Genomic DNA, 26,937 nt, shown 5'->3' with positions numbered 1-26,937 from the left:
ATTATAGGCGTTTTTAACGTCATAACTAACATGGTTCAAACGATGGATCAGACAAACACAGACAAACTACAGTTTTGGTGAAACACTTGTCACTACCCCTGGTTAAGAAACGTTGTATTCTTGGTTTGCATGTCAAACATAAATGTTGTAAAAAAATTTAAAAAATAAATGCTCTATATTAATATCTTTGCAGAAAATTTCAATGAAATAAAGTAAAAATTCTGCCATTTGAATTAAACATTAAACACTTCTGAATGAATAAAGAAAACAACCAATTTTAACCAATGTAAACATTACATCAGTCAATTCAATAGGTCAAATTAAAGGGCAAATTCACCTCCAGCAGAATTATTAACAGTAATAACAAAAAAAAATTGCAGATCATCACGCAAACATAAAACATGTTGTTAAGTCACATGTGGTTGTATTTTGCAATGGATTTTTGCATTTGAGAAGTTTGTTCAACATCCGACCTCTCAAAAAGCATGTTCAAACAGTTTCTGCCTGTTGAAATGACAATGTATCTAATATTTTTATTAAAAATCAAGATTTCAGGATAAAATGCACAATCGAATTAATAAAAAATATCACCCAGCCAGCCCTATACAGTGTGATTTAGATGGTAGATTGTTTTTATATGTTCTCTTCTTAAATAATGTGAAGTCTCTCTCTTTTTCTCCCAGTTGTCACCCAATGTCGGGTGAGTGTTCCTGCCAGTCGGGCTGGTCGGGGTTGTACTGTAATGAGACATGTGCTCCTGGTTTCTATGGGGAGGCCTGTCAGGAGGTCTGTCGCTGCCAGAATGGAGCCGACTGCCACAGTGTGAGCGGGGAATGTATCTGTGCACCAGGATATAAGGTACATCATCATAAAAGTGGATGTCTTTTCTTTGTGTAAGTGTATGTGTGTGTGTTGGATTCATACACTGATGTGTGATTTTGATCACAGGGCTCAGACTGTGCCGTAGCCTGCCCTTCGGGTACATATGGCATCAACTGTACTTCTCTGTGTTCTTGTAAAAATGGAGCCATTTGTTCACCCATCGATGGATCATGTTCTTGTCAAGCAGGTAATGTTTGTCAGTTCTCATCCTCAAGATCCATGTTCCTGCAGAGTTTAGCTCCAGCACTGATCAAAATCCCCTGCATGTAACTTTCTAATTCAGTTCATGTTTTACAGGATTAGAGCAAAAGCACTGCAAAAAAATGATTGCAGTGGACAGTGGAACTCCTACAGTTGAAGTCAAAGTTATTGACCCTCCAGATATATGAGCCTCCCTGTATATTTTTTCTCCAATTTCTGTTTAAAGGAAAGATGATTTTTTTTTTCATTTTTAAACATAATAGTTTTAATAACTAATTTTTTATTAAAGATTTTTTTTATGCTTGCCATGATTACAGTGATGTAGAGAAATGCCCAATTACAGTAATAGTTTACTAGATATTTTTCAATATACTAGTATTCAGCTTAAAGTGTAAGTTAAAGGCTTTACTTGCTTAGGTTAGCTAGGCAGATTAGGGTAATTAGGCAAGTAATTGTATAATAGTGGTTATAAAAAATATTGCTTAATGGGGCTAATAATATTGACCTTAAAATTGTTTTTAAAAAATTGAAAACTGCCTTATTCTAGTCGAAATAAAACAAAAAAGACTGTCCAGAAGAAAAAATATTTTTGCTAAAACTGTAAAAAATGCATTGCTCCGTTAAACATCATCATCATTTGAGAAATATTTGAATAAGAAAAAAAAAGTCACTGGAGGGCTAATAATTTTGACTTCAACTGTATGTCTCCTAGGTGTTTTATTTTGAACAATAACTTGTATTGACTTGTGGGGGAATGTTGATAAATTTTGTGTAACTCCCAATAAAAGTCACTAGATAGAAGATGCAGCAATAGTCATGAGAGAAAGGAAAATATTGAGAGTTAGTTAAGTAAAGAAACTGAAATGTTCGCTAAATAATTTTGCCTTAAACCATCAGTACATTTAGAGTAAACAAAATGTATTTTATTTAGCTTTGCTTCTAAATTGAGAAAATGTGTCAGGTGAGAGGTAAAGGTCGGAGATCAAATTATTATACCTAAATGTGAAGTAAATTATTTGCTTTATGTTTTGGATAATTTGACAGGTGATAAAATGGTTATTTTACACTCTCTCAAAAATGTGTAGAATTGAATTGGTGGCCCTCTAGATACTGAAACTTAAAAAAGTTAGTGCTGTGTTAGTGCTGTCAAATAAAAAAAAAATAAATTGCAGACTGCCCAAAATAAGTTGTGTAAAATCTTTTTAAAGTACCTCCACTGATACATATACAGTATGTGATTATTATGACCATTTTTTAATGATTATTATGACTTTTGAGTTTCCCCCGGGCGCTCTGCCACACATCCAAAGACATGTGGTATAGGTGAATTGAGTGTAAGGCTAAATTGTCCATAGTGTAGTGTGTGTATGAGTGTCTATGAATGTTTGCCAGTGATGGGTTGCAGCTGGAGGGGCATCTGCTGCATAAAACAAATGCTGAATAAGTTGGCTGGTCATTCCGCTGTGGCGACCTCAGATTAATAAAGAGACTAAGCCAAAAAGAAAATGAATGAATTAGAAATATGCTGTCATTCTACAAGGGTGAGAAGAAGGGACATTTATCTTTATAAATTTTAAAAGTGAAACAGGAAGAAATCCTTTTTGTATACTAGCTCCGCTGCTTGAAATGTATTACCCAGAAGTATTGAAGAGATTCAAGTTGATAATATTTTTATAAGGGAAGTCGAAAATGCTTGGAATGAAGAGAGTCTTGCTGAAGTTGCTTGCACTCCATTTATAATTTGTTTGTCCATTTTTTTTAAATATCAAGGACCACAATCGAAATAAGCCAATGGCTTTTTTATGTATTTTATTCTCAACACTTTTCCAAATGTGTTTGAGTCAGTCCTATTGACGAATAAACAATCTTTACAAACAACAATCTGAGTCATTTGATTTGATGTCTCTGTAGCAAAGTTAGCAAAATGGAAAATGTTAACAGTTCATAATATCTCATCCTAATTAATTATATTTAGATATATTATTTATCGAAACCAGTAAAAAGCAAATTATTATTAAATAACTGTTAATTATTGTTACAAATATTTATTAATAGTCTATGTCATTTCTTAACTCTATATTTACTTTTGTTTCCTTGTCGTCATTGCAATTCTGTCAGGGTGGCATGGGGTGGACTGCTCGATTAACTGCCCCAGTGGAACATGGGGTTTGGGCTGTAACCTGTCATGTGTGTGTGGTAATGGAGGCGCATGCAATGCTCTTGATGGCAAATGCACATGTACTGCAGGCTGGAGAGGAGACAGATGTGAACAACATTGTCAGGTCAGATCATCTGTAACATCATACATTTTTCAATCTGACCCTCATTGACTTAGAAATAGAAAACCATAGAATGCTAAAATTAGAAGAATCAGAAAGAGCTTTATTGCCAGGTATGTTCACACATACGAGGAATTTGTTTTCGTGACAGAGCTTCTACAGTGCAACAGAATTACAGAGACAGGACAAAAAACAGATAATAAATATATTTTTTGAAAAACTAGAAGTAGTGAGTGCAAATATACAGGTCATCTCATTTCAAAAGACTGCAGAATCTTTGGATTAAATTAATCTAGACTGCACTGTAAAAGTATTAGTTAATTGACAGATGACTCTGTGATTCATGGGTGTGTTGCATAAGTTCATTATAGTGTATTTGCAGATTAACTGTGTTTATATACACTTGACAGCTGTACTGTCCAGCTTAACATTTTTTTTTTTTTTTGATTGAAATGCAATAATGTACACACTTTGTAAAACTGATTTGGAACAATAATTATTGTGAAAAAGTGCTATACAACCCTGAATTCAATTAAATTTAATTGAATTTGAATGTATAAGTCACTTGTTTAAGTAGGGCCAGACAGAATCTGCGAACATTTTTTGCTATTTCTGCGCAGAAAAATCTGTGGATTTATGCGGAATTATTTTAGGAGTATCGTTACTTAAAACTAATTATGTGAAATAAAAAATAATACCTTTTTAACTTTTATTTAATGTTTACAATGCAAATCCAATCAGAACCACTTATTTGGTAAACAAAGCAAGTCTCTCAGATAATATATCTACTAAAAGACAGAAAATATTACTTTACAAACTGTATTGTAAATAAATCACATAAATATTTACATATTAGTCGATAATTTTACTGAAATTAATAAAAAAAAATGAATAAATATAAATTTAAACACTTTTATACAAGTAATCAAAAAGAATCTATTATTGGCTAAAAATCCACTCGCTGATTCCATGTGGGCTTAAGCTGTAGATTTACATTTTTATCATTGTAGCTGTTAAAGCAAAGATCATAGTGCCATAATGTAGTTTAAGTTAAAGGAAAACACTTATGAATCACAAAATACGACTGTCAATTAATTTTTACAATGTGTTAATATTTTATATCCCAAATATTTTCTGTGTTTTTGACATTCATTCATCATTTAATGATCATCTTCAGCCTAATCAACATATTGATAATGATAATCTTTTGCCTTACCAGTTTTAAACAAATTAAAGTTTCTTTTAATATACAATTAATTTCACTGTTTATTGTTCAAATCATGTGAAAATCCCTACTTTGTTGGATGCAGGATGGGACATATGGATTGGATTGCCGTGAGCGTTGTGACTGCAGTCATGCAGATGGGTGTCACCCCTCAACTGGACACTGCCGCTGTCTAGCAGGCTGGACAGGTAAACACAAACAAATCTGGATGTGTTTGCTATTTGAGCTGGATGGTTTCATGATAATGTATCTTTTTCTGCTTTATAATGCTTGAGCTTGGTTTTGATGTAGTAGTTTAGACGCCTTTGAGTTAGCACAGGTTTTCTCACAATCAAACTTAGAAATATATGATGCTTAAGTCATTTAATTGCTTGCAAGACATTTCATAACAATGGACGTTTTTGTTTAGTTGCAGCCACTGACATTTTGTAAACAAACATAATAATTTTAATAACTCATTTCTAATAAGTTTTTTTTATCTTTGCCACGATGACAGTAAATAATATTTGACTAGATATTTTTCAAGACACTTCTATACAGCTTAAAGTGACATTTAAAAGCTTATAAAGGGTTAACTAGGCAGGTTAGGGTAATTAAGCAAGTTATTGTATAACAATGGTTTGTTCTGTAGACTATCGGGGAAAAAATTTTGCTTAAAGGGACTAATAATTTTGACCTTAAAATGGTTTTTAAAAATATTAAAAACTGCTTTTATTCTAGCTGAAATAAAACAAATAAGACTTTCTCCAGAAGAAAAAATATTATCAGACATACTGTGAAAATTTCTCTGCTCTGTTGAACATAATTTGAGATGTATTTAAAAAAGAAAAAAAAATTCAAAGGGGGGCTAATAATTCTGACTTCAACTGTAAAATATTTTTATGACATGGACATTATTTTTGTCCATTATGGACTGAAGTGGTAGTTTTTCAAAAAATCTAACACTACATAAAGAATATGAATGCCTTGGAATATATGGTGTTGACGCATCTAAAACTGTAATTAACAAAGAAAAATCTTTAATAAAACTACTGTGGCATTTTGTAAATGTAAAAAGTGATAACAAAGATAACTAAGGCATTAAATAGCACATTAATACATGTTTAGTTTACAAAACAGATATAGTGTTGCTGAGTAATATGTTGTTCATTTTTAGGTCATGTTATGTAATCCATGAACAAATTAGTGATTGTGTAAGTAAACATGAACTAATTATGCTTAATTAATTGCCTAATTAATTGATTTATAATTGACACATGACAAAAAAACCTAATGATTAGCTAACATTAAGGATTACATCCTTATTGTAAGTTATTATTTTTTACTATTATGTTTAGAAATGTGTTGAAAGTCCGCGCCAATGTCCTTGTGGTTAGTGCGTCGACACACGGTACTGAGTTGTTCACGGTGACCCAAGTTCGATTCCCAGCTCGAGGTCCTTTGCTGACCCTTCCACTATCTCCGCTCCCCATACTTTTCTGTCTCTAGATTTCCACTGTTGTATCACTATAAAGGTGAAAACCCCTACAAAAAAAAAAGAGAAATGTGTTGAAAAAAATCTTCTCTCCGTTAAAAAGAAATTGGGGGGGAAAAATAAACGGGGTTGGGGGGCTAATGATTCAGGGGGCCTAATAATTCTGACTTCAACTGTAATTAAATCAATCGATCACAAACATTTTATATCATTCTTCATTTATAAAGCAACTTACTACAATCAAAGTTGCCCAAAGTCAATTATAACAGAAACACAACAATACATATTTATATAAATAGAATGGAGTCTTTGTGATATCACAGTCACACTAAATTATATTGTGTTCTTAGGCATTGTAAGAACAAAAAATAAAAAAGTAATTTTTAACTGACAACTTACTCTATTTGTACAATGACCAGTGAGTTTTCTCGCATTTGGTGCTTCCAGGTGTTAATTCTGGGCCCAGAGTATACACATAAAAATCTCTCTAAATAATTGGGAAATTTTGTAGAGAAATATTATTAACTGAATCAGCAGTTGGTCCATGGAGACACACATTGATTCAGGATTTCTAGAGTTGGAACTGCTATATTTTGATCTACTATATAAATTTTTAATTATTTAATTAGTAAAAATTCAGTGATGCCTGAATCCTCATGGGGTGCAAGCAGAATTGGGTGCACATGAACTATATGCTCTCCCACACATTCCTCTGGGTTGTGCTCGACACCGGCAGCATACTGATGCTATCAGCAGCCTTTCCTCAGGGCTGCTGCACTAGAATAATCTCCGGCGTTCTCTCATCACTTAGCAACGCACACTCGCTCTCAAAAGAGCTTTTGTGCTTGCTTTTGCTCAGCGCTCTCCCACGGAGCTACTTCACCCACTGTGCAGCACATTGACTGGGCTACAGACACACAGGAAGAGATGTGTTTAATAATTAGTTTTCGACAGCAGAATTTGTTAAATGGTCACTGCTGGTCAGTAGGTTAAAGGCTATTCACACTAAGAAAACTATATTAGTTTCTACATCAAAATCATGTTTATTGTAATAAATTCTATTATAAAAATGCATTGCAGTCCGACATTGTTGTAAAGCTCTTTAATGCAAGAGCGAATCTAATAGGGTATACGCACAGTTAGTGTTTTTTTCCCCTACCGGGAAGGGATAATGTGATGATTTTCAATTTTATATGGTTCCTTTTACAGCTTGGATGTTGAAATGTAATTAAAATATAATCAATTAAATAGACTTAAGCATTCATTTAGATGTTGAAGCGTAAAACGAGATGAAAAGCCGTTTAAACGCAAGCGCCGTCAGGAGCAGCAGCAGAAAATACTCGGGTAAAATAAATGTTTATATTTTAAAGACATGGCATGGAACACTGGAATTTAATGCAGTGCTGCTTGTACATTCTGAGACCCACTATATATTTTACAGCAATCGGGCAGTAAAGATGATTGATTTTTAAAGAAAACAGAGCTTAAACCTTGTGATTTATTAATGCCATACAGTTCACTGGAAGTGCTTGAACTGGGTTACTGAAAATTAAAAGTCCTTCTGCAAATACCTTATTTGGCTTTGCATACTTTTGGCCTTTAGACTGGAGTCATGTGACATGACATTATCAATGAAACTGGACCTTTGGTAAATGTTAACTAATCTACTTTTGCAATCTGCTCAAAATACTATTTCATACAGGATAGTGCTGTCGACCAAATTGTAATTTTTGGTAAATTTCCCATAAACTAAAGATGTTTTAAAGTATGGTCAAATTCAAATTTAAATCAGTTGTGTTTGCTATTTGTGTGTGTAAATAAGGGTTGCTATCAGTGCCCTGAACTAATTTATGATGGAAGAGTCAAGTTGCAAAATTGATTTAATTTTAAATATCTTACAGATAAATAACATGCAGTTGAAGTCAGAATTATTAGCCCTCCTTTGGATTTTTTTTCTTTTTAAAATATTTCCCAAATGATGTTTAACAGAGCAAGGACATTTTCAAGTATGTCTGAAAATATCTTTTCTTCTGGAGAAAATCTTATTTGTTTTATTTCAGCTAGAATGAAAGCAGTTTTTAATTTTTTAAAAGCCATTTTAAGGTCAAAATTATTAGCCCCTTTAAGCAATATTTTTTCGATAGTTTAAAGAACAAACCATCATTATACAATAACTTACCTAATTACCTTATCCTGCCTAGTTAACCTAATTAACCTAGTTAAGCCTTTAAATGTCACTTTAAGCTGTATAGAAGTGTCTTGAAAAATATATAGTACAATTTTATTTACTGTCATCATGGCAAAGATAAAATAAATCATTTATTAGAAATGAGTTATTAAAACTATTATGTTTAGAAATGTGTTGAAAAGATCTCTCCGTTAAGCAAAAATTAGGGAAAAAATAAACAGGGGGGCTAATAATTCAGGGGGACTAATAATTCTGACTTCAACTGTATATTGAGGAATTGTAATTTGACTTCCACAGTAGGAAAAATCAAATACTATAAAAGTCAATGATTACCTTATTTTCTGTTCAACATAACGAAATGAGTAAATGATAATAGAATTTACATTTTTTGGGTGAACTATCCCTTTAATGTGTCTTGACTTTTAAAACAATCAGTTTAAGCGTTTTCTAAAGCAGTGTCAGAAAAAAAATTGTATTTCATGAGAATATCCTTTGCTTTTTTGTACTTCTCAGGCATTCATTGTGACAGTGTGTGCGCTGAGGGCCGCTGGGGGCCAAACTGCTCTCTGTCCTGTAACTGTAAAAACAGTGCGTCTTGCTCACCTGATGAAGGTGCATGTGAGTGTGCACCTGGATTCAGAGGAACCACCTGCCAACACAGTGAGTATTCAAACAGACTGTGCGTTTGTGTTCATATGTCTGTCTCTTTGACGACATGTCTGTTTTCTCATTTCTCATTTTCTCCTGGTGTTTTCTCGATGTCCCCCCAGTCTGTTCTCCAGGTGTCTTTGGCCACCGCTGCAGCCAGGCATGTCCACACTGTGTCCACAGCAATGGCCCCTGTCACCATGTGACCGGCCAGTGTGAATGTCTACCTGGTTTTAAAGGGGCACTCTGCAACGAAGGCAAGAAAAGTCCCTCTTAATCATCACCTCAGTGTACTTACATACAGTATTCAGGCCCTCATATACTTACAGCAAAGTTTTTGTTTAGAACAAGAACAACAAAAATTTCAGTGATGAGAAAACCGCAGTTAAAACAGCCCTGTGAGGGAGCCGTAGGTGAAGACATGGAGGCTGATTGAATCCAAACGCTGGAGGTTTATTAAGTAAACAGCAAACATCAAACAAAGGCAGAATCGTAATCCTAACCAGGCTGAGTCAAGCAAACAAAGAGGCAGTCCGAAAATAGCAAACAAGGCAGAGTCCAAAATCCAAAAAGCAGTAGTCAAAAGGCAGGCAAAAAGGTCATAACACTATAGCAAACACAACAGTTGGAAACCGCTTGGTAAGGCAGTGGAACTGGCAATACTTCGCAAAGAACAGACATAAACAGTGTGCTTATATATGGTGGCTACCAGGAAGTACCACCGAGGAAGTACCCAGTCAATATTCGGGAGAGCGCTCCCTCTGGTGGACGGATAAATGGTAATCTGCCACATTCGTTACAAGCCCATGATAATAGGGATGTTGATTTGTTTAGCACTGTAAATTGCTGTAAAGCAAGCAGTTTTAAAAATAAAATGACTGTGTTGCGTTTAATTAGAAATAAAGTACACTTTAGTTCTCACCATAAATCAGCAATTTAGTGTTTGCAGAATATATTTTGCTTGTGAGGCTGCACGGTGGTTGCAGTGGGTAGCACGTTCACCTCACAGCAAGAAGGTTGCTGGTTCGAGCCTTGACTGGGTCAGTTGACGTTTTTGTGTGGAGTTCTCCCCGTGTTGGCGTGGGTTTCCTCCGGATGCTCCGGTTTCCCCCACAAGTCCACAAAAAAAAAACATGTGGTATAGGTGAATTGGGTAGGCTAAATTGTCCATAGTGTATTTGTGTAAATGAGTGTGTATGGATGTTTCCCAGTGATGGGAATCCAAATTGCAGCTGCAAGGGCATCCGCTGTGTAAAACAAATGCTGGATAAGTTGCCGCTACATTTTGCTACGGCGACCCCAGATTAAAAAAGGAACTAAGTCGAAAAAGAAAGTGAATGAATGAATAAATGAATGAATTAATTTTGCTTGTGGATGTTTGACTTCATTGGCCTGAACATAGGAAATAAATAAGAATGTTTTACTAACTATTGTCTAATTTTTTAAGGTGTTTACCAGACAAAGTGAACACTTCTGGCATGCTGATTCAAACTCCTGAAACTCCTTTGCCTGATGTTGTTTCAAACGGTATAGCACCAGTTCTTAAAAAAATTAGCTTAATGTATATGAGGGCCTTTTGTTGCAGTGAAAATAATTACTTTGAAGTTTGTCTTTTGCATGGCATTTATTTTCTAATTTTTTGGATCATTTTCCATTTTTATTTTTTCAGTACCATTTAGTAGTCCTGATAATGTCACTGGACAGTGGTTTACATGCCGTGATCTGTTTGTTTGTCTGTTTATCTGCAGTGTGTCCCAGTGGCAGGTTTGGCAAGAACTGTGGAGGGAGCTGCACCTGCACTAATAATGGCACATGTAGCCCAATGGATGGCTCATGTCAGTGCTATCCCGGCTGGATTGGCAGTGACTGCTCACAGCGTTAGTATCATATACCTTCACACTAATTACCATTTCAACCAAGTGATAAATTTTTGTTTTTGTTGTATACTTTATTGTCCTCTAAGGAGGAATTTTTTGTGGGTGCTTTTCTGCATGGTCAGATATAATAAATAATAATAATAAGAAACAAAGAGAATAAAAGAAAACACATATATAGACAAAGATATAACTGATTAGTGTTCAACGGTCTGATTGGGATTGGATTCTATATTTTCTGTCAGAGGGTTAGAGATTATAACATGTACTGCAAACAATTGCTGTAAAATTTACAGTATTACTGGCAATTTTGGTTGCCAGAAATACTGCAATGTTTACAACTGCACTGTAAATGTACTGTGAAGTGTCTGGTATGGTATAGAGTGCTTGTTTAGTCTTTTAGACCTATAAGTTCCTGTAAGTTTAAACAAAATAAAAATGTTTAGATTTAGAATTTACAGGTTACTGTACCAGGTGGGTAAATCATACCTGATGACTAGGGCCAGACGGAATCTGCTGACGTTTTTTGCTATTTCTGCGGAAGTTTTGGTAAAAACCTGCAGATTTCTGCGTTTAAAATGCGTTTAATGTTTAAAATGCAAATCCAATTAGATTCACTTTATTTGACAAACAAAGCAAGTCTTTCATATATCTACTAAAAGACAGAAAATATTATTGTACAAACTGCATTGTACATAAATCAGATGAACATTTTCATATTAGTCAATAATATTACTGTAATTAATTAAAAAACTGAATAAATATAGATTTACACACATTTACTCAAGTAAATAAACAGAATTAATGATGGGCTAAAAACCATGTGGGCCTACTGATGACACTCTTGAATGTGGACTGATAGAAAAGATACATCATTTTGCTATCAAATGCAAAAATATAGAGCCTTTGAGTTTTTCACTGACCAAAATAACATAATTGATCCCATATAAGAGATTTATCTATACACTGTAAAAAATATCGGTTAATTTACTATTTCCAACTTTTATTGACATTTTATTAGTTTGAAATGATATAGTTTATAAGAAATGAAATAAGAGAAAATTTATTAGCAGTTTATTACAAGATTTTTGTACCATAATATACAACACCAACCGAGACAACAAATATCACTTTAAACTATTACAACTGTTAATGAAAGTCACTTTTTAGAACTTTTCAACATGAAAAGCTGTTGGAAGAAAGATCAAGGTCCCATAGTGCTACTTAAATGGGTAAATAAATGGGAAAAAATAAAAATAAATAAAAACATGAATCAGGTGGCGCAGTGGGTAGCACATTCGCTTCACAGCAAGTAGGTCACTGGTGCGAGCCTCAGCTGGGTCAGTTGGCATTTCTGTGTGGAGTTTGCATGTTCTCCTTGTGTTGGTGTGGGTTTCATCTGGGTGCTCCGGTTGCCCCCACAAGTCCAAAGACATGTGGCATAGGTGAATTGGGTATGCAAAAATTGTGAGTATGAGTGAGTGTATATAGATGTTTCCCAGTGATGGGTTGCAGCTGGAAGGGCATCTGCTGCATAAAGCATGTGCTGGATAAGTTGGCGGTTCATTCCACTGTGGCAACTCCAGATTAATAAAGGGACTAAGCCGAAAAGAAAATGAATGAATGAATGAAAAACATGAATCACAAAATACTGAAAACTTAATTTACAGACATTTTTACAGTGCACTTGATTCTGAACAAATACTGACATCAACAATATACTTGGGATCAAAAATGATTTCGTTCATTTTCTTTATTTAATCGAAATTCTTCATGCTCTTGCTCTGTCAGATTCAGGTTTAAACAAATATTAGTGTTTGATCTGCATGGTTTTTTAGTTTCATGGTTCGATCTAAATTGATACAAAATTCAATTGTTTCTCTAGGTTTATGACCATCAGTGGATTTAGTTATGGCCTTTCTATTTAAGAGATTGTGGCTGTCTAGACTCTTTCTCTCTTATCAACCACAGCTCTGCAGCTGTCAGGGTTGAATCGCTGGGTCAGGTTGGTTTAGATTAAGAAGTACATGGGCTGAGGTTGTGGCATGTCCTCAGATCTTTTTTAAAGTGAATTCGTAGCAGCTGTTCACTAGTCTGATCTGATCTGCTTTTGTAATTTGACCACAGATGTTTACAGATGATAGCTGAGGTGTTTAATAAAGCAGTTGAGTGGGCACTTTTCAAATAATTTAATATGCAAGTATTATCTTACTGAAACATGCACTATAACAAGTGCTTTGTAAATTAGAGATCATTTCCTTTTTCATATTTGGAGATTTTCTTTCATTTATTTAACACATGTAAGTCAGTTTTTGAACTTTTGCTGTGTACTAACAAAGCTCTTCATCCCCTTCATGTGATTTTATTCCATCATTACCTATGATCTCTAGCGCCCCCTGTCCATCGTAATAAGTAATGTTAATAAAACGCAGATGCACTGCTAATGTTATAATCAGCTTGCGAATTGGGGGGCTTGACACTTTTTCTTGTAAATTAGGTGTTTGTAACGTAACTACATATGTTTTTAAAGATTCAAAAAACTACCTTTAATTTTTTTGTTGTTGTTGAAACAGCCCATCAGTCTCAGAATCCAAGCAATATCTCATTCATTCATTCATTCATTCATTTTCTTTTCGGCTTAGTCCCTTTATTAATCAGGGGTCGCCACAGCGGAATGAACTGCCAACTGTTTTTTGCAGCGGATGCCCTTCCAACTGCAACCCATCACTGGGAAATAAACAATATTTATAAAACAATAAAAATAAGCTTGATCAACAAATGTGATACAGTTGATTTAAAAGAGGAGCAAATTAATCACTAAATAAAGGTCAAGTCATCGGAGCTGTATACAGAAAAATACATAAAAGTCTTTGATACAGTGAATCATACTATTCTTTTAAACAAACTGATTTCTTTGAATCTTTCTTTTTCTGCAATAGATATGTTTTCATCATATTTATCCAATAGATCTCAGGTTGTTAAAACATCACAGGCATTAGGTTGTTCTATGGGGGTTCCACAGGGAAGTATTTTGGGACCTTTACTTTTCCTGATGTATATTAATGACCTCCCTCAGGTAATCAAACATTCAGATTATTTATTGTACGCTGATGATACTGTGCTTTTTGTGTCTGGATCAAGTACAGACTCAGTTAACAATAAATTAAAAACAGATCTTCAGCATTTACATCAATGGCTGCATGACAATCATTTGACTATTAACGTTAAGTAAACAGAATGTATGTACTGTTACTCACCTAAGTGAAAATAATCCATATCCAATCCCATCACTTTCTCAAATCAAAAACTTTCCATTGTTTCTACATATCGATATTTGGGAATCAGTCTAGACTCTCACCTTACTTATTGTGACCATGTTCAAAATGTCTGTAAAAAGCTGAAGCAAAAACTATTTTTTATGGGAAAATTAGGACTCTGTTTCAGAGACCTATGTTCATGCTGTAATTTTGTCCACCTTGTCATACTGTTTGCCTGTTTGGTCACTCACAAATGATATCTTGGAGCAAATAGCTAGACTATACAATAGGGCCTATAAGACCCACAATAGACTTTCTGGATGGACAAATCACTGCTTTGCTCTATCACTCTCTAATGCTTTATCGGTAACACGTTATAATAACTACACACTATAAATCATCTATTAAGCATTAGCAAATAGTAAATTCATTATCTGTTAAGCATTAACTCTACATTATTAAACGTTATTAAGCAGTTTATAACTGAAGCTACAAATGCTCTATTCTTGACTTACAACCACATTTATAATGTGTTTAATAATTTTACTTTCATACTTTGTTAATGATTTATTTTTCATTACTAAATTAAGTATTGCATTGTTTACAAACCAGTTATTTAAGAATAGTTGGTGTTTTTAAGATCATTTAGAATGAGTTAGTAAATGACTAACATTTATATCTTAAATGTCTTTTTATTCAGGCATATATTAATAGATACTCTGTATATTAATACATGCTTTATTACTCAATTTCATCTAGTTTTGTGACCTAATCTATAGTGAGCACTATTTATGCTTTATAAATCCCTTATAAATGACAATTAAAGGCTCAGTCAAATTATAAACAGGAAAAGAGAACACAAACAACATTATTCATTTCTATTCATTTGAAGATACACAAATGAAACTGTACTTCAAATGAAAAATAAATCTTTGCAACCTTATCTAAAATAAAATTACTGTGGTTTAAACATTGCATCCTATTATATTGTTAAATGATTATATTGTTGTTGTTTTATACAATTTTATGTCGTATTTTGACACTCCTGTTATGCAGCAATGTTTAAGCTTTACAGTAATTTTACCTTTTAGATAAGATTGCTAATATTATTGTTCATTTGATACTGAGCCATTAATTGTCACTTATAAGAGATTTATAAAGCATAAATAGTCCTCACTTTAGATTAGGTCAAAAAACTGCATGAAGTTGAGTTTATAAAGCATTTATTAACATACATAGTAACCATTAGTATATGCCTGAATAATATGATTTATAAACGTTAATTTCAATAGTTTATTAATCATTTATTAACTCATTCTGAATAATCTTAAAAACCTCCAACTACACTTAAATACAAATGATTTGTAAATAATGCATAATTTAATTTTGTTATGAAAAATAAATCAGCAGCAAAGCATAAAAGTACAATTATTAAGCACATTATAAATGTGGTTGTAAATCAAGAATACAGCGTTTGAAGCTGCAGTTTTAAACTGCTTACTAACGTTTATTAAGGTAGAGTTAATGCTTAACAGATAATGAATTCACTAGATGCTAATGCTTAATAGATGATTTTTAGTGTGTAGTTATTATAACGTGTAACCACTTTATCATTTTCAAAATTACATTATGAACACAGGGACTAAACTCTACTATGAAACTTTAAATAGTGCTTCTTCAGCAACCCTTTGTGCTTTAGTACCAAAACCTAATAGGCTATAAAGACTGATGGTTCCACCAGATCTGCAACAATTGGATGTTTGCCAATACCAGCTTTTAAAAACTGTTATGGACAGAGATCTTGTATTCACAAAAGCTTAGAATGAAATCCCTCAACATCTAAAAACAATACCAACACTAAGACTTTTTTAATCCCATGCTCGTCATCTTATGGTGAACTACTGTATCACTGTAGCCACTGAGATAGTAGCCTGTCTCTCTTCATGTTCTATGCTTGGTGATTGTTTGTATTGTTCTCATGTGTTGATGGATGAGATGTTTAGTATGTCTGTATGTTTCTATGTTCTGTAGAGCAGGAACCTGCTGAAAAACAGCATCATGCTGTGTCAGGCCCGATTATCTTTTAATCTTTTCCTGTTTAAAAATGTAAATAAATTAATAAATAAATGAAAGCAAATATATTTATATAAATATATAATAGAATAAAATAAATCTATTTTAAATGTGCCTAATGTTGCAGTTATAGTTTTGGGAATAGCCAAAATGATACATTTTTGTTTTACATGAAAAATTATTATAATATTAAGTAAAGATCAAGTAAATTGTATACATTTTGTTCCATAAATCTATAAAATTGTGATGTGAAAGATAGCTAAGAATGTAATTTGGAACTTTACCAAAACACTTTGACAATTAAACATCTTAAACATTCCAGGCTTTTTACCAGTAATGACAAGTTTATTGTTTATGCTTACCCATAGCATGTCCTCCGGGTCAGTGGGGTCCCAACTGCATTCACACTTGCAACTGTCACAATGGAGCATTCTGCAGTGCTTATGACGGCGAGTGTAAATGTACAGCCGGCTGGACAGGTCTGTACTGCACACAAAGTAAGTACCAATTTCTTTCACAATGATTTTCTTTCAATTACTAGCAGCTGTAATTGGTTACAGTCTTGGAAGTTCAATAACATTTGGTCATGACATTTGCTGTCTTCTTGTCCTGCAGGATGTCCATTGGGTTTCTATGGTAAGGACTGTGTGCAGGCATGTCAGTGTGAGAATGGTGCAGACTGCAATCACATCTCCGGTCAGTGCACATGCCGAACAGGCTTCATGGGACGTCACTGTGAACAGAGTCAGTATGGGAAAGAGCTTTTAAACAGTAGTGCTATTATTTGATATTTTAAAACGTATGTACTGTATGTGTCTGTATCTGATCCAGCATAATTTTTACTCGCTTTCAGAATGTCCTGCGGGTTCATATGGATATGGCTGCCGGCAAGTTTGTGATTGTCTCAATAACTCCACCTGTGATCACATGACTGGCACATGTTACTGCAACCCGGGCTGGAAAGGCACACGATGTGACCAGGGTAATGTTAACAGAGCATTTACAATCAATCAACTTTAGAAGAAGGAAGTAACTGTGTCTTAAAAAAATAAAGTCGTTGCTTTATAATTATTAAATAAACAAACTACCTGCATAATTATGAAAGTTAATTTAAGTCAGTGGGTTTACCGACTTGTTTAAAGTAAAATCAACTAGTTGTTTTCAAGGCAAGGGGTTAGCTCACTTTTTAAAAGAAACTAATCGCTTTTACAGTGATAAAGGGACAAAAGCTGTCACTGGGGTGGTACCTTTTCAAAACATACACATTTGTACTTAAAGGGTCCATATTGGTACCTCAAAAGCTTATATTTGTACCTAAACATTGTATGATGTACACTTGTGTACTTTCTAAGTGTTAAAATGTACCCTAGAGATGTTAATATGGACACTTTAGGTTCAAATGTGTAGCTTTTAAAAAGGTACCACCCCAGTGACAGCTCTCGTACCTTTATTTCTGAGAGCTTACGGTAAACCCATATACTACATTTACAATTAATATGCACCAAATTAAGAGTTTATTGATGAAAACGTCATAGTTTATGGCAATAATTGCACGAATTGTACCCTAAAATAAAATGTGACTGATACAAGATGCTTCCAATGTAGCTACACTGTTAACAATGGGAGCCATCTGCTTTAGTCACACACAATGAGGTGTTATGTAAATGCATGGAATTGTTTCTTATCTTTGACTGTGACGCTGCTGTTTTATGTCTTTCTCAGCTGGAGTGATTATTGTAGGGAGTCCCAATAGTTTGACAAGCGCAGCTATGCCAATGGATTCATATCAAATTGGTGCAATCACAGGAATCATCATCCTTGTACTTCTTGTGCTCATCCTCCTCTTCCTGTTCATCATTTACCGCAAAAAACAGAAAGGCAAAGAATCCACAATGCCTTCTGTCACGTACACACCTACTATGAGGGCCAACACTGATTATGCCATTGCAGGTCAGTGTTCCAATTGTTGTGATAATGCCTCTATTCATTACAATAGTTATACATTTCTTATTATTCTTTTGATTAACTGTATAAGTCAGGGTGACTCGTATGGCAGAACAGGGTAGCTTCAGAAGTAACTGTGTCTGTTTGTGATTTTTTATTTTTTTTTTCCTAGAGTCACTCCCACAAACTGAGGTCCTTCCCAACAGTAACTATTTCTCCAACCCCAGCTACCATACGCTGACCCAATGCAGCAGTCCACCTCATGTCAATAACATACCCTATGGAAAGGTGGGTAACTCTAGTATAACACTAGTATAGGGTCCAATTCACACTATTAACTAGAGGTTTAATACCTGCCTATGATCTAGTTCTACATCCCTAAATTTCCCCAATACCTACACCCAACTACTACCTAAATAACTATTAATAAGGAGCAATTAGAAGTTTATTGAGCTAAAAGTCATTCTTAATGGTTTGTTAATAGCAAGAATTGTACCTTAAAGTGTGACCAAATGGTGTTATAAAAAGTCTTATTTGTTTACCGTACTATGACACATTGTAATGTAATGTGTATTTATATAGCGCATTAATCATGTATGGCCATACACCCAAAGCACTTCAGAATCATGGGGGGGGGGTCTCTACACACCACCACCAGTGTGCAGCATCCACTTGGATGATGCGACGGCAGCCACAGGACAACGGCGCCAGTGCGCTCACCACACACCAGCTATTAGTGGGGTGGAAAGACAGTGATAGAGCCAATTCGGTGGATGGGGATGATTGGGAGGCCATGATCATTAGGGATGATTGAGGCCAGGACACCGGGGTTACACCCCTACTGTTTACGAGAAGATTTTTAATGACCACAGAGAGTCAGGACCTCGGTTTAACGTCTTATCCGAAAGACAGTGCCCACTGACAGTGTAGTGTCTCCTTCACTTTTACTTGGGCATTAGGACTCACACAGACCACAGGTTGAGCACCCCCTGCTGACCTCTCTAACACCACTTCATTGTTAGAATCATTCTTTTTAACAGGATCTTCTAAGTGAATCGGTTTCTCGAGTTATTTAGTTATTAAAACAGTACACTGAGATCGGATTTGAGAACGGGTGAACTCATAATAATGCGCATGTGTGATTCAGTGAACCGATCATGGTGATGTTTTAACTGACTGAAATTATGATTGTTGACTGCATATTTTTGGTATGTTGAGCCCAAACATGGGAGGATTGTCACGAAAGATCTGGTTCACAAAAAAGATCTGAACTTTCCATCAATACTGTGTATCTAACCCCAGAAGCAGCCTTGCACACATATTGAACGGTACTTAGGCCTGCTATCTCGTGGGCTGTTGCATTTGAATTTGAGGATGGGTAGATGGTGTTCATGTGTCCTCTGAATACAAATTTTAAAAATATATCTTTGGTTGAGCTATTATACAATATTCTGATGATTTTGTATCTTGCACCTAAAAATATTCTAATTTATAAAAAAAAAACTAAAACTAATACTGAAACTTATAAAAACTAAACTAAAACTAAGCAATTTCAAAATATAAAAACTAATAAAAACTAATAAATCTACCTCTAAAACTAATTAAAACGAACTGAATTTGAAAACAAAAAGTTGATTATAACCTTGCAGCCAATCCCTGTAGACAAGAAAAATCAACATATAAAGTAGTGACCATAGTTTGAAGGAAAATAGTGCAGTAAAAGTGTAGACAACTTTTAAAAACTTTTTTGTAAAGTACAATTCCTGAGAAAAACTACTCAATTGCAGTAACTTGAGTATTTGGAATGAATTACTTTACACTCCTGCTAACTGGCATTTTATGCCTGCATTAATCTGGAAACATCTGAAAGCATTTGACACAATAATGTTGAACTCCATTGCCATTTTATGTATGCAATCGCCCTTATGTTTTGCTGAGATCTGATGATAGACTGATTGACAGTCAAAACTGGCAACAATGTTGCCTTCTGTGGACAGAAGGCCAAAACAGGGCAATAAAGATTTTTAAAAATACCTGAATTACTGTAGACCTCTAATTGTTGAATAGTTCTGGGAACACAGCACTAATACCTATGGTGGAGATTTTTATTTTACTATATACAATACTGCTTTAAAATAAAGCGTTTACATGGATTACCCTGTGTCTGTGTTGTTAGAAACAGATTTTAATTTAGTGAAACTAAACTGTTTCTGCCTTGAATCCTGCCATTTTAAGAAACCAATTGAATTCCTGAGTTAATCCAAATGACCTTCCCTGTAGATATCTGGAGTTGAGGAGTTATGTGGAACGTCATATAAAGGCACTTGCTATAATTGTTAATTTTCTTCTGCCTGACAGATGAACAACAACCAGTTGTTTGTGAACCTGAAGAACACTGAGCCAAGGAAGCGGCTTTCCCTCCTGGATCACACAGGAACTCTACCAGCTGACTGGAAACAAGGCGGATCCTTTAGTGAACTTGGTGTGACCTCCAGCAACCACCATCACAACAAATACTACAGTGAAACATTTCACACGATAATGTTTAGCAGAACAATATTTGCAAAAAGAATACTGTACATAAATTCAACAATTCAGATCTAGAAGCAGATTAATTGTATTTTTTTGTTAGACAAATATATTTTGCAGAACAATTATATTTTTTAACTAAGAAAAGTTACATTTATCAAGTTAATGAATTCTTTCCCAGTAATGGGTTGCGGCAGGAAGGGCATCCTCTGCGTAAAACATATGCCGGAATAGTTGGTGGTTTATTCCGCTGTGGTGAATCCTGATAAACAAGGGACTAAGCAGAAGGAAAATGAATGAATGAATGAATGAATGAATGAATGAATGAATGAATGAATGAATGAATGAATGAATGAATGAATGAATAAATGAATAAATGAATAAATGAATGAATGCAGTTGATGAATTCAAGCAATGAATTACATGTAAGTATGAAATTGATGACAATATGGCACGTATAAAATAAGGTGTCACTGCTTTGGAACATTTCATGTTTTGATACATATAACAATTATATTATTTTAAATAGTTAAAAGATTTTCTGTTGTATGCTAGTTGAAATAGATAATGATTTTTAGAAGTATTAAGTACTTATTGAGTAATTAAATTACTTTTCAGACAAAGTAATTAGAAAAGAAATTCAATTACAAGTTTAAGTAATTAGTAATTTATTTGTTTTTGATGTAACTTAATCAACATTGTTTCTAACCTCACTTTACACACATTAGAATCTTTACTGTAACATTTCACACACTTCTTTCACACACAGCACCAGCATGTTTAAATGGATGAATGTTTACCTTTATTTGTTCCTTTTACAACTGTGAGTTGGGTAACATACCTTTGACTTATTCTGTCTTGATTTTTCTCATTAGGAGCTTATGGAGTTGACAGGCATTACATGGGCAAGTCGCTTCGAGGTAAAATATCATTTAGCAAGGAAAGAGTCTTTAGCAGATGGAAGGAATGATGTCATCATTTACTCTCTTTTGTCTTGATCCAAACACATATGCAGTTTTTAACATGGAAAATGTGATTTGAAAGATTGTTTTCAATAGGGTTAATGGGGTCTGATGTATTTGTACCCCAGTACGGTCCATATGTCATTTTTTGGTAATACGTTACAATATCAGGACATGAATAATGATGTACTGATGTTTAAACTAAATGTTACTTTATTATGAACTGACACACTAAACCACATAACAGCCACAGTATTTTTTTAATTTGGAAAGTAATGTCTGTTTTATGAATATGTTAATGTGATACTTCACTCTTGAATGTGAGGAAGCAGTGCCCTGGAGCCCAGGCCACTGAAACCACTGGGTAGATTTGAAGAGAAGTATTTGAATGATGCAAAACAGGTGTTTATTATTGTTGCTTTGTGCCTATAGTTTACATAGAGCAAGTATATATACAGTTGAAGTCAAAATGATTAGCTAAATATTATTTTTCCTTTTTTTCCAAATATTTGCCAGATGATGTTTAACAGAGAAATGAATATTTCACAGTATTCATTCATTCATTTTCCTCTGGCTTAGTCCCTTATTATTAACCACCAACTTATCCATCATACTGTATGTTTTACACAGCAGATACCCTTCTTGCCGCAACCCAGAATTGTGAAATTCTTTCACAATATTTTCGATAATATTTTTTCTTCTGGAGAAAATCGTCTTTTTTTTCAGCTAGAGTAAAAGCAGTTTTTAATAATAAAAAAAAACAATTTAAGGTTAATAATATTAGCCCTCTTAAGCAATATATTTTTTGATTGTCTACAGAACAAACCATCATTATACAGTAACTTGCCCAATTAACCTAGTTAAGTCTTCAAATTGCACTGAATATTAGTATTTTGAAAAATATCTAGTAAACAATTATGTACTGTATCATGGCAAAGAAAAAATATCAGTTATTAAAAATTTCTTATTAAAACTATTATGTTTAGAAATGTGCTGAAAAAAATATTTCCATTAAGCAAAATATGGGGAAAACAAATATAAAGGTGGGCTAATAAATCAGGAGGTATATGTGTATGTGTCACAATGGGCTCACTCACAAATGCAGAGATCTCAACAATCATCAAAAACATCAATTTATTTACAAAAACACTCACAACAGGCACTGGAACATCAAAACACAGTCAGGACAAGGAGCTGGTGACAATACAATACCAGAACAAAGAATAAACTGAACTTGGGGGTATAAATACTCAACACATGAATAAACTGAATGCATATAGGGGTGTGACAACAGGTGTAACACATGACGTAAACAGAAGCACATGGAACAAACACATGGGACATCAACAACTACATGAACACATCACAGACACACCAGACTTGTGACAATATGACTTATGTTGTAATTAATTAAGAATAGTTTTTGATTATTACAAAGCCTTAAATAACCAATCGTTTATAATAAAAACATTTAGTTTAAATGTTAAACATCATTATGTATGCACTGTTATTGTAACATATTACCAACATGAACAAATACTATAATACTTGTTTTAGAAGCGTGTACTTGTTTTGGATCATACAATAGAAAAGTAATTGAATTACTCTGTTGTAGTTGTTCTGTAGTTGCTATTGTTACACAACAGCTATAGTAATATAAACAATTTATCCAATACTGTAGTTTTGTACAAATACAGTTGAAGTCAGAACTATTAGCCCCCCTTTGAATTTCTTTTTCTTTTTTAATTATTTCCCAATTGATGTTCAACAGAGCAAGGAAATTTTCACAGTATGTTTGATAATATTTTTTCTTCTGGAGAAAGTCTTATTTGTTTTATTTCAGCTAGAATAAAAGCAGTTTTTAATTTTTTAAAAGCCCTTTTGAGGTCAAAATTATTAGCCCCTATAAGCAATTTTTTTCATTAGTCCACAGAACAAACCATTGTTATACAATAACTTGCCTAATTACCCTAACCCAGTCATTAGAAATGAGTTATTAAAACTATTATGTTTAGAAATGTGTTGGAATAAAATATTCCCTCCGTTAAACAGAAATTGGGGAAAAAATAAACAGAGGTGCTAATAATTCAGGGGGGGGGGCTAATAATTCTGACTTCAACTGTGTATATGGTATATTCACTGATCAATAATAGGAATTCTTTATAGGTCAGTGGGTATATTAAACTACAGTACATCACAGTTTACTGTATTAATAACTGAAATATACTCTGGTACAGTAATTCTACAGTATGCTGTTGCATTCATTGACAAACTGTTGTAAATATACTCTCAGAAATAAAGGTAGCTGTCACTGGGGTGGTACCTTTTTAAAAAGTACAAATTTGTACCTAAAAGGTCCATATTAATACCTCAATGGTACATATTAGTACCTAAATAGTACAAAAGTGTTCCTCTTAAAATTTTTAGGTACTAACATATACTTTTGAGGTACCAATATGGACCCTACAAGTACAAATGTTTACCTTTTGAAACCGTACCACCCCAGTGACAGCTCGCATACCTCTATTTCTGAGTGTACTATAATATGTACAGTATAATATACTTTTCTATAGTATGGTTCAAAGACACTATAGTATTTACTATAAACTACTATAGTAGTTTTTCATATGGGTACCCTTATTTTGTATTGCAAAAAAGAAAGAAGTAATAGATTTCTTGAATATAAGTTGAGTAAATGAGGACAGTGTTGATTTTGAATGGACTGTCTCCTTTGAAAAATTTCATGAATGGTTTTGTTTTTATCTCTGTAGACCTTGTGAAGAGTTTGCCCTATCATGCCAGTTCCTGCTCTCTGAATAGTTCAGAGAACCCATATGCCACCATCAAAGACCCTCCTCTGCTGTTGACCAAGAGCACTGAGTGTGGTTATGTGGAAATGAAGTCTCCTGCTCACAGAGATTCGCCATATGCTGAGATACATTCCACCAGCCCTGCCAACAAAAATGTCTATGAAGTTGGTAAGCTGACAAGTTAGCTGAAATTGAAATGGTTTAAACTGCTATAATTTTCTCACAAAATTTTTCGTATTTAAAAAATGTAGTTCCCCTTCGGATGGGGAACTCCAATGCTATGTGGAAACTTCCACTATGGGGATTTCGTCAGAATCCAATCATCTGAAAGAGTATAAAAACGGGCCAATGAAATGCCAATGAGTTGGCAGCGTCAGCGTGCACAGCTGGCGTCAATGACAATCAGTCATGCTATAAAGACGCAGCCAGTGCCATGCTCGACATCCTTTCACTTTCAGAGCCTTTCACGAAGCTTCTGAGAGGGTCTTTGAGGGTATCTCCAACCTGTGTCTACAGAGAGAGATCGAGAAGCAGCTTCTCCCGGTCCAGAGCGCGTATACGCAGTGGCAGATGTTCGAGCTGGGTATTTCTCCCTTGCTTGGCGTCCTTTGGATCCGGTCCTCCAAGAGCGGTTTGTATATAGGAAAAAAGCTTTCCTAAAAGAGCAACACGGTCGTGCAGCGCGTCTTTTTCAAGACGTCACTCCGACCGTGCGTTTCTGGATGCGGTGGTTTCCTATCCCCGGATGATGGGCACGAGCACAGCGTTTCATGTCTGGGGGTCCAGCATGTTAATGCGGTGCTCGCGGAAGAGAAGAGAAGCGCTCCGTCCTTGGATGGTCGCTCTCTCACCTGATGACACCGGGGGTCCGATGTCCATCGCTGCATCGGAGGATGGGCTGTCATTGTCTGAGGATGCGAGCCTGCTCGCTCCCTCCCTCCGGGGTGGAGAGCGCGGCGTTAGCATCTAAAAAGCAGACGTGATGGCCGTGCTTTCTCGGGCTGCTTCGGCCGTGGGTCTGGTGATGGTTTATCCCCCAGCCCCGCGGCCGGACCGACTAGATGGGTGTATGTGGAGGATATAAGGAGGCAAGACCTTCAAAGCCTCCCGTCCCCTTCTTCCCGGAAGTGCACAGTAAACTCACGCTGTCCTGAGGGCACTTTTTTTCTGCCCGATCTGCGTGCGCTTCCATCTTCACCATCCTTGGAGGTTGGGCTGTCAAGGTCTGACGAGGATTCGGACCCGCTCGCTCCCTCCGGGACTTTGAGCGCGGCGTCGAATCCAGAAGCAGACTTTGCGGCTGTGTTTCCCCAGGCTGCTTCGGCCGTGGCTCTGGAGATGGTTTATCCCCCAGCTCCGCGGCCGGACCGATTAGAGGGGTGTGATGTGGAGGATGAAGGCGAGACCTTCTAAGCCTCCCCATCCCCTTCTTCCTGGATGGGCACAGTAGGCTCACGCAGTGTGCTGCGTGCGCCTTTCCCCTCACCATACACGCTATGGCCACCTACCAAGCGCAGGCGCTGGCCCGGCTGCCCGAGGATGGTTCTGACCCAGGACTGAGCATGCGCTCCGCACCGCAACCGACTATGCTCTTACAAAAAAAAAAAAAAAAAAAAAAAAGTCGGCTGTGTGTGCCCTGGGAAGGACGATGATCACACCCGTGATCCAGGAATGCCACCTCAGGCTAAACCTGGTGATGTGCGTGACGTTGACAAAGTTCGCTTTCTTAACTCGCCCATTTCCCAGGCTGGCCTGTTCGGCGACACTGGCAGTGAATTCGCCCAGGAATTCACGCCGGTGATAGAGCAGTCGGAGGCGATGGGCGAGGTCTATGGAACAAAATCAATGCCAAAAGTATTGAATTAAAAAGCTTGTTGAATAGCACAAACTGAAAAAAATAATACACCGTATTAACAAGTTCTTGCATTTTAATGACTTGAATTGCAGGGTTTGTATTTTTAGGTCCTGAAATTTAACATAGCTGTTTATTTAAGCTGTGAATAGTTCAACTAAAATATTTCAAACATGTTTTCGTACTTATAAATTCAATAATTCATTTTCAATTTCCAGGATTCACTTACAAAATATTCAATACCCTTTAAAAATACGATGTATAATATTCAAAAGGTAATTTTCAGTTCATTTTATTTCAGTTCAAATATTCGTTTCCATAAATTCAGTGGCTCAAATTCGACTGTTAAAATTCAACATTACATCCGGGAACTGCAGGAAAAGCAATAGATTGCAGATTGAAGATCGCCAGCTGCTTTTCCACCAGCAGGTGGAGATGGAATAATTTAAGATTTTTTACCCAGTAAATAGACGAGAAAAAAAGCTAATAAAGGCACAAAAGTAGCATTTAATATTAATATCAATGTCTTGGACATAAGTAATAAAATGAGTATGAGTAAAACAAGTAAATGGTCTTTTGGTCATTTATATTTGCCCTTATGTAACAGAAGCCAGTTGGTGATCGCGTAAACCTCACTCCTCGGATTCAGCGACAGACGTTCTTCTGCAGTGCCATTCACAGACTCTTAAATGGGCAGGTGCTCATTACGCTACGTGGTAGGGATGTGACGGTGACGGCG

At 35.3% G+C, this 26,937-nt stretch overlaps 1 protein-coding gene and 1 long non-coding RNA gene across 2 annotated transcripts in view; one reads left to right on the top strand and one right to left on the bottom strand.

The window, feature by feature from the left end:
- megf10 (multiple EGF-like-domains 10) overlaps positions 1-26,937 on the top strand; it is a 115,989-nt gene that overhangs the window by 66,994 nt on the left and 22,058 nt on the right. The window contains exons 10-24 of the mRNA XM_056466336.1: positions 684-858; positions 949-1,069; positions 3,202-3,365; positions 4,673-4,775; positions 8,763-8,909; positions 9,020-9,154; positions 10,646-10,774; positions 16,470-16,598; positions 16,717-16,845; positions 16,955-17,083; positions 17,824-18,051; positions 18,218-18,333; positions 20,404-20,527; positions 21,450-21,494; positions 24,308-24,514. Of these exons, the coding sequence (XP_056322311.1) occupies positions 684-858; positions 949-1,069; positions 3,202-3,365; positions 4,673-4,775; positions 8,763-8,909; positions 9,020-9,154; positions 10,646-10,774; positions 16,470-16,598; positions 16,717-16,845; positions 16,955-17,083; positions 17,824-18,051; positions 18,218-18,333; positions 20,404-20,527; positions 21,450-21,494; positions 24,308-24,514 (2,081 nt within the window). The remainder of the gene's footprint in view (positions 1-683; positions 859-948; positions 1,070-3,201; positions 3,366-4,672; positions 4,776-8,762; positions 8,910-9,019; positions 9,155-10,645; positions 10,775-16,469; positions 16,599-16,716; positions 16,846-16,954; positions 17,084-17,823; positions 18,052-18,217; positions 18,334-20,403; positions 20,528-21,449; positions 21,495-24,307; positions 24,515-26,937) is intronic.
- LOC130235832 (uncharacterized) lies at positions 5,724-9,631 on the bottom strand. The gene is made up of 3 exons (XR_008838420.1): positions 9,225-9,631; positions 8,853-9,143; positions 5,724-6,111 (listed from the first exon to the last, which is right to left on the bottom strand). It is a non-coding gene; the product is annotated as an uncharacterized LOC130235832 (long non-coding RNA).

Source organism: Danio aesculapii, chromosome 10, assembly GCF_903798145.1.
Source record: "Danio aesculapii chromosome 10, fDanAes4.1, whole genome shotgun sequence".
In the NCBI taxonomy this organism is placed as follows: domain Eukaryota; kingdom Metazoa; phylum Chordata; class Actinopteri; order Cypriniformes; family Danionidae; genus Danio; species Danio aesculapii.
This window is presented reverse-complemented; position numbering and strand designations above follow the sequence as displayed.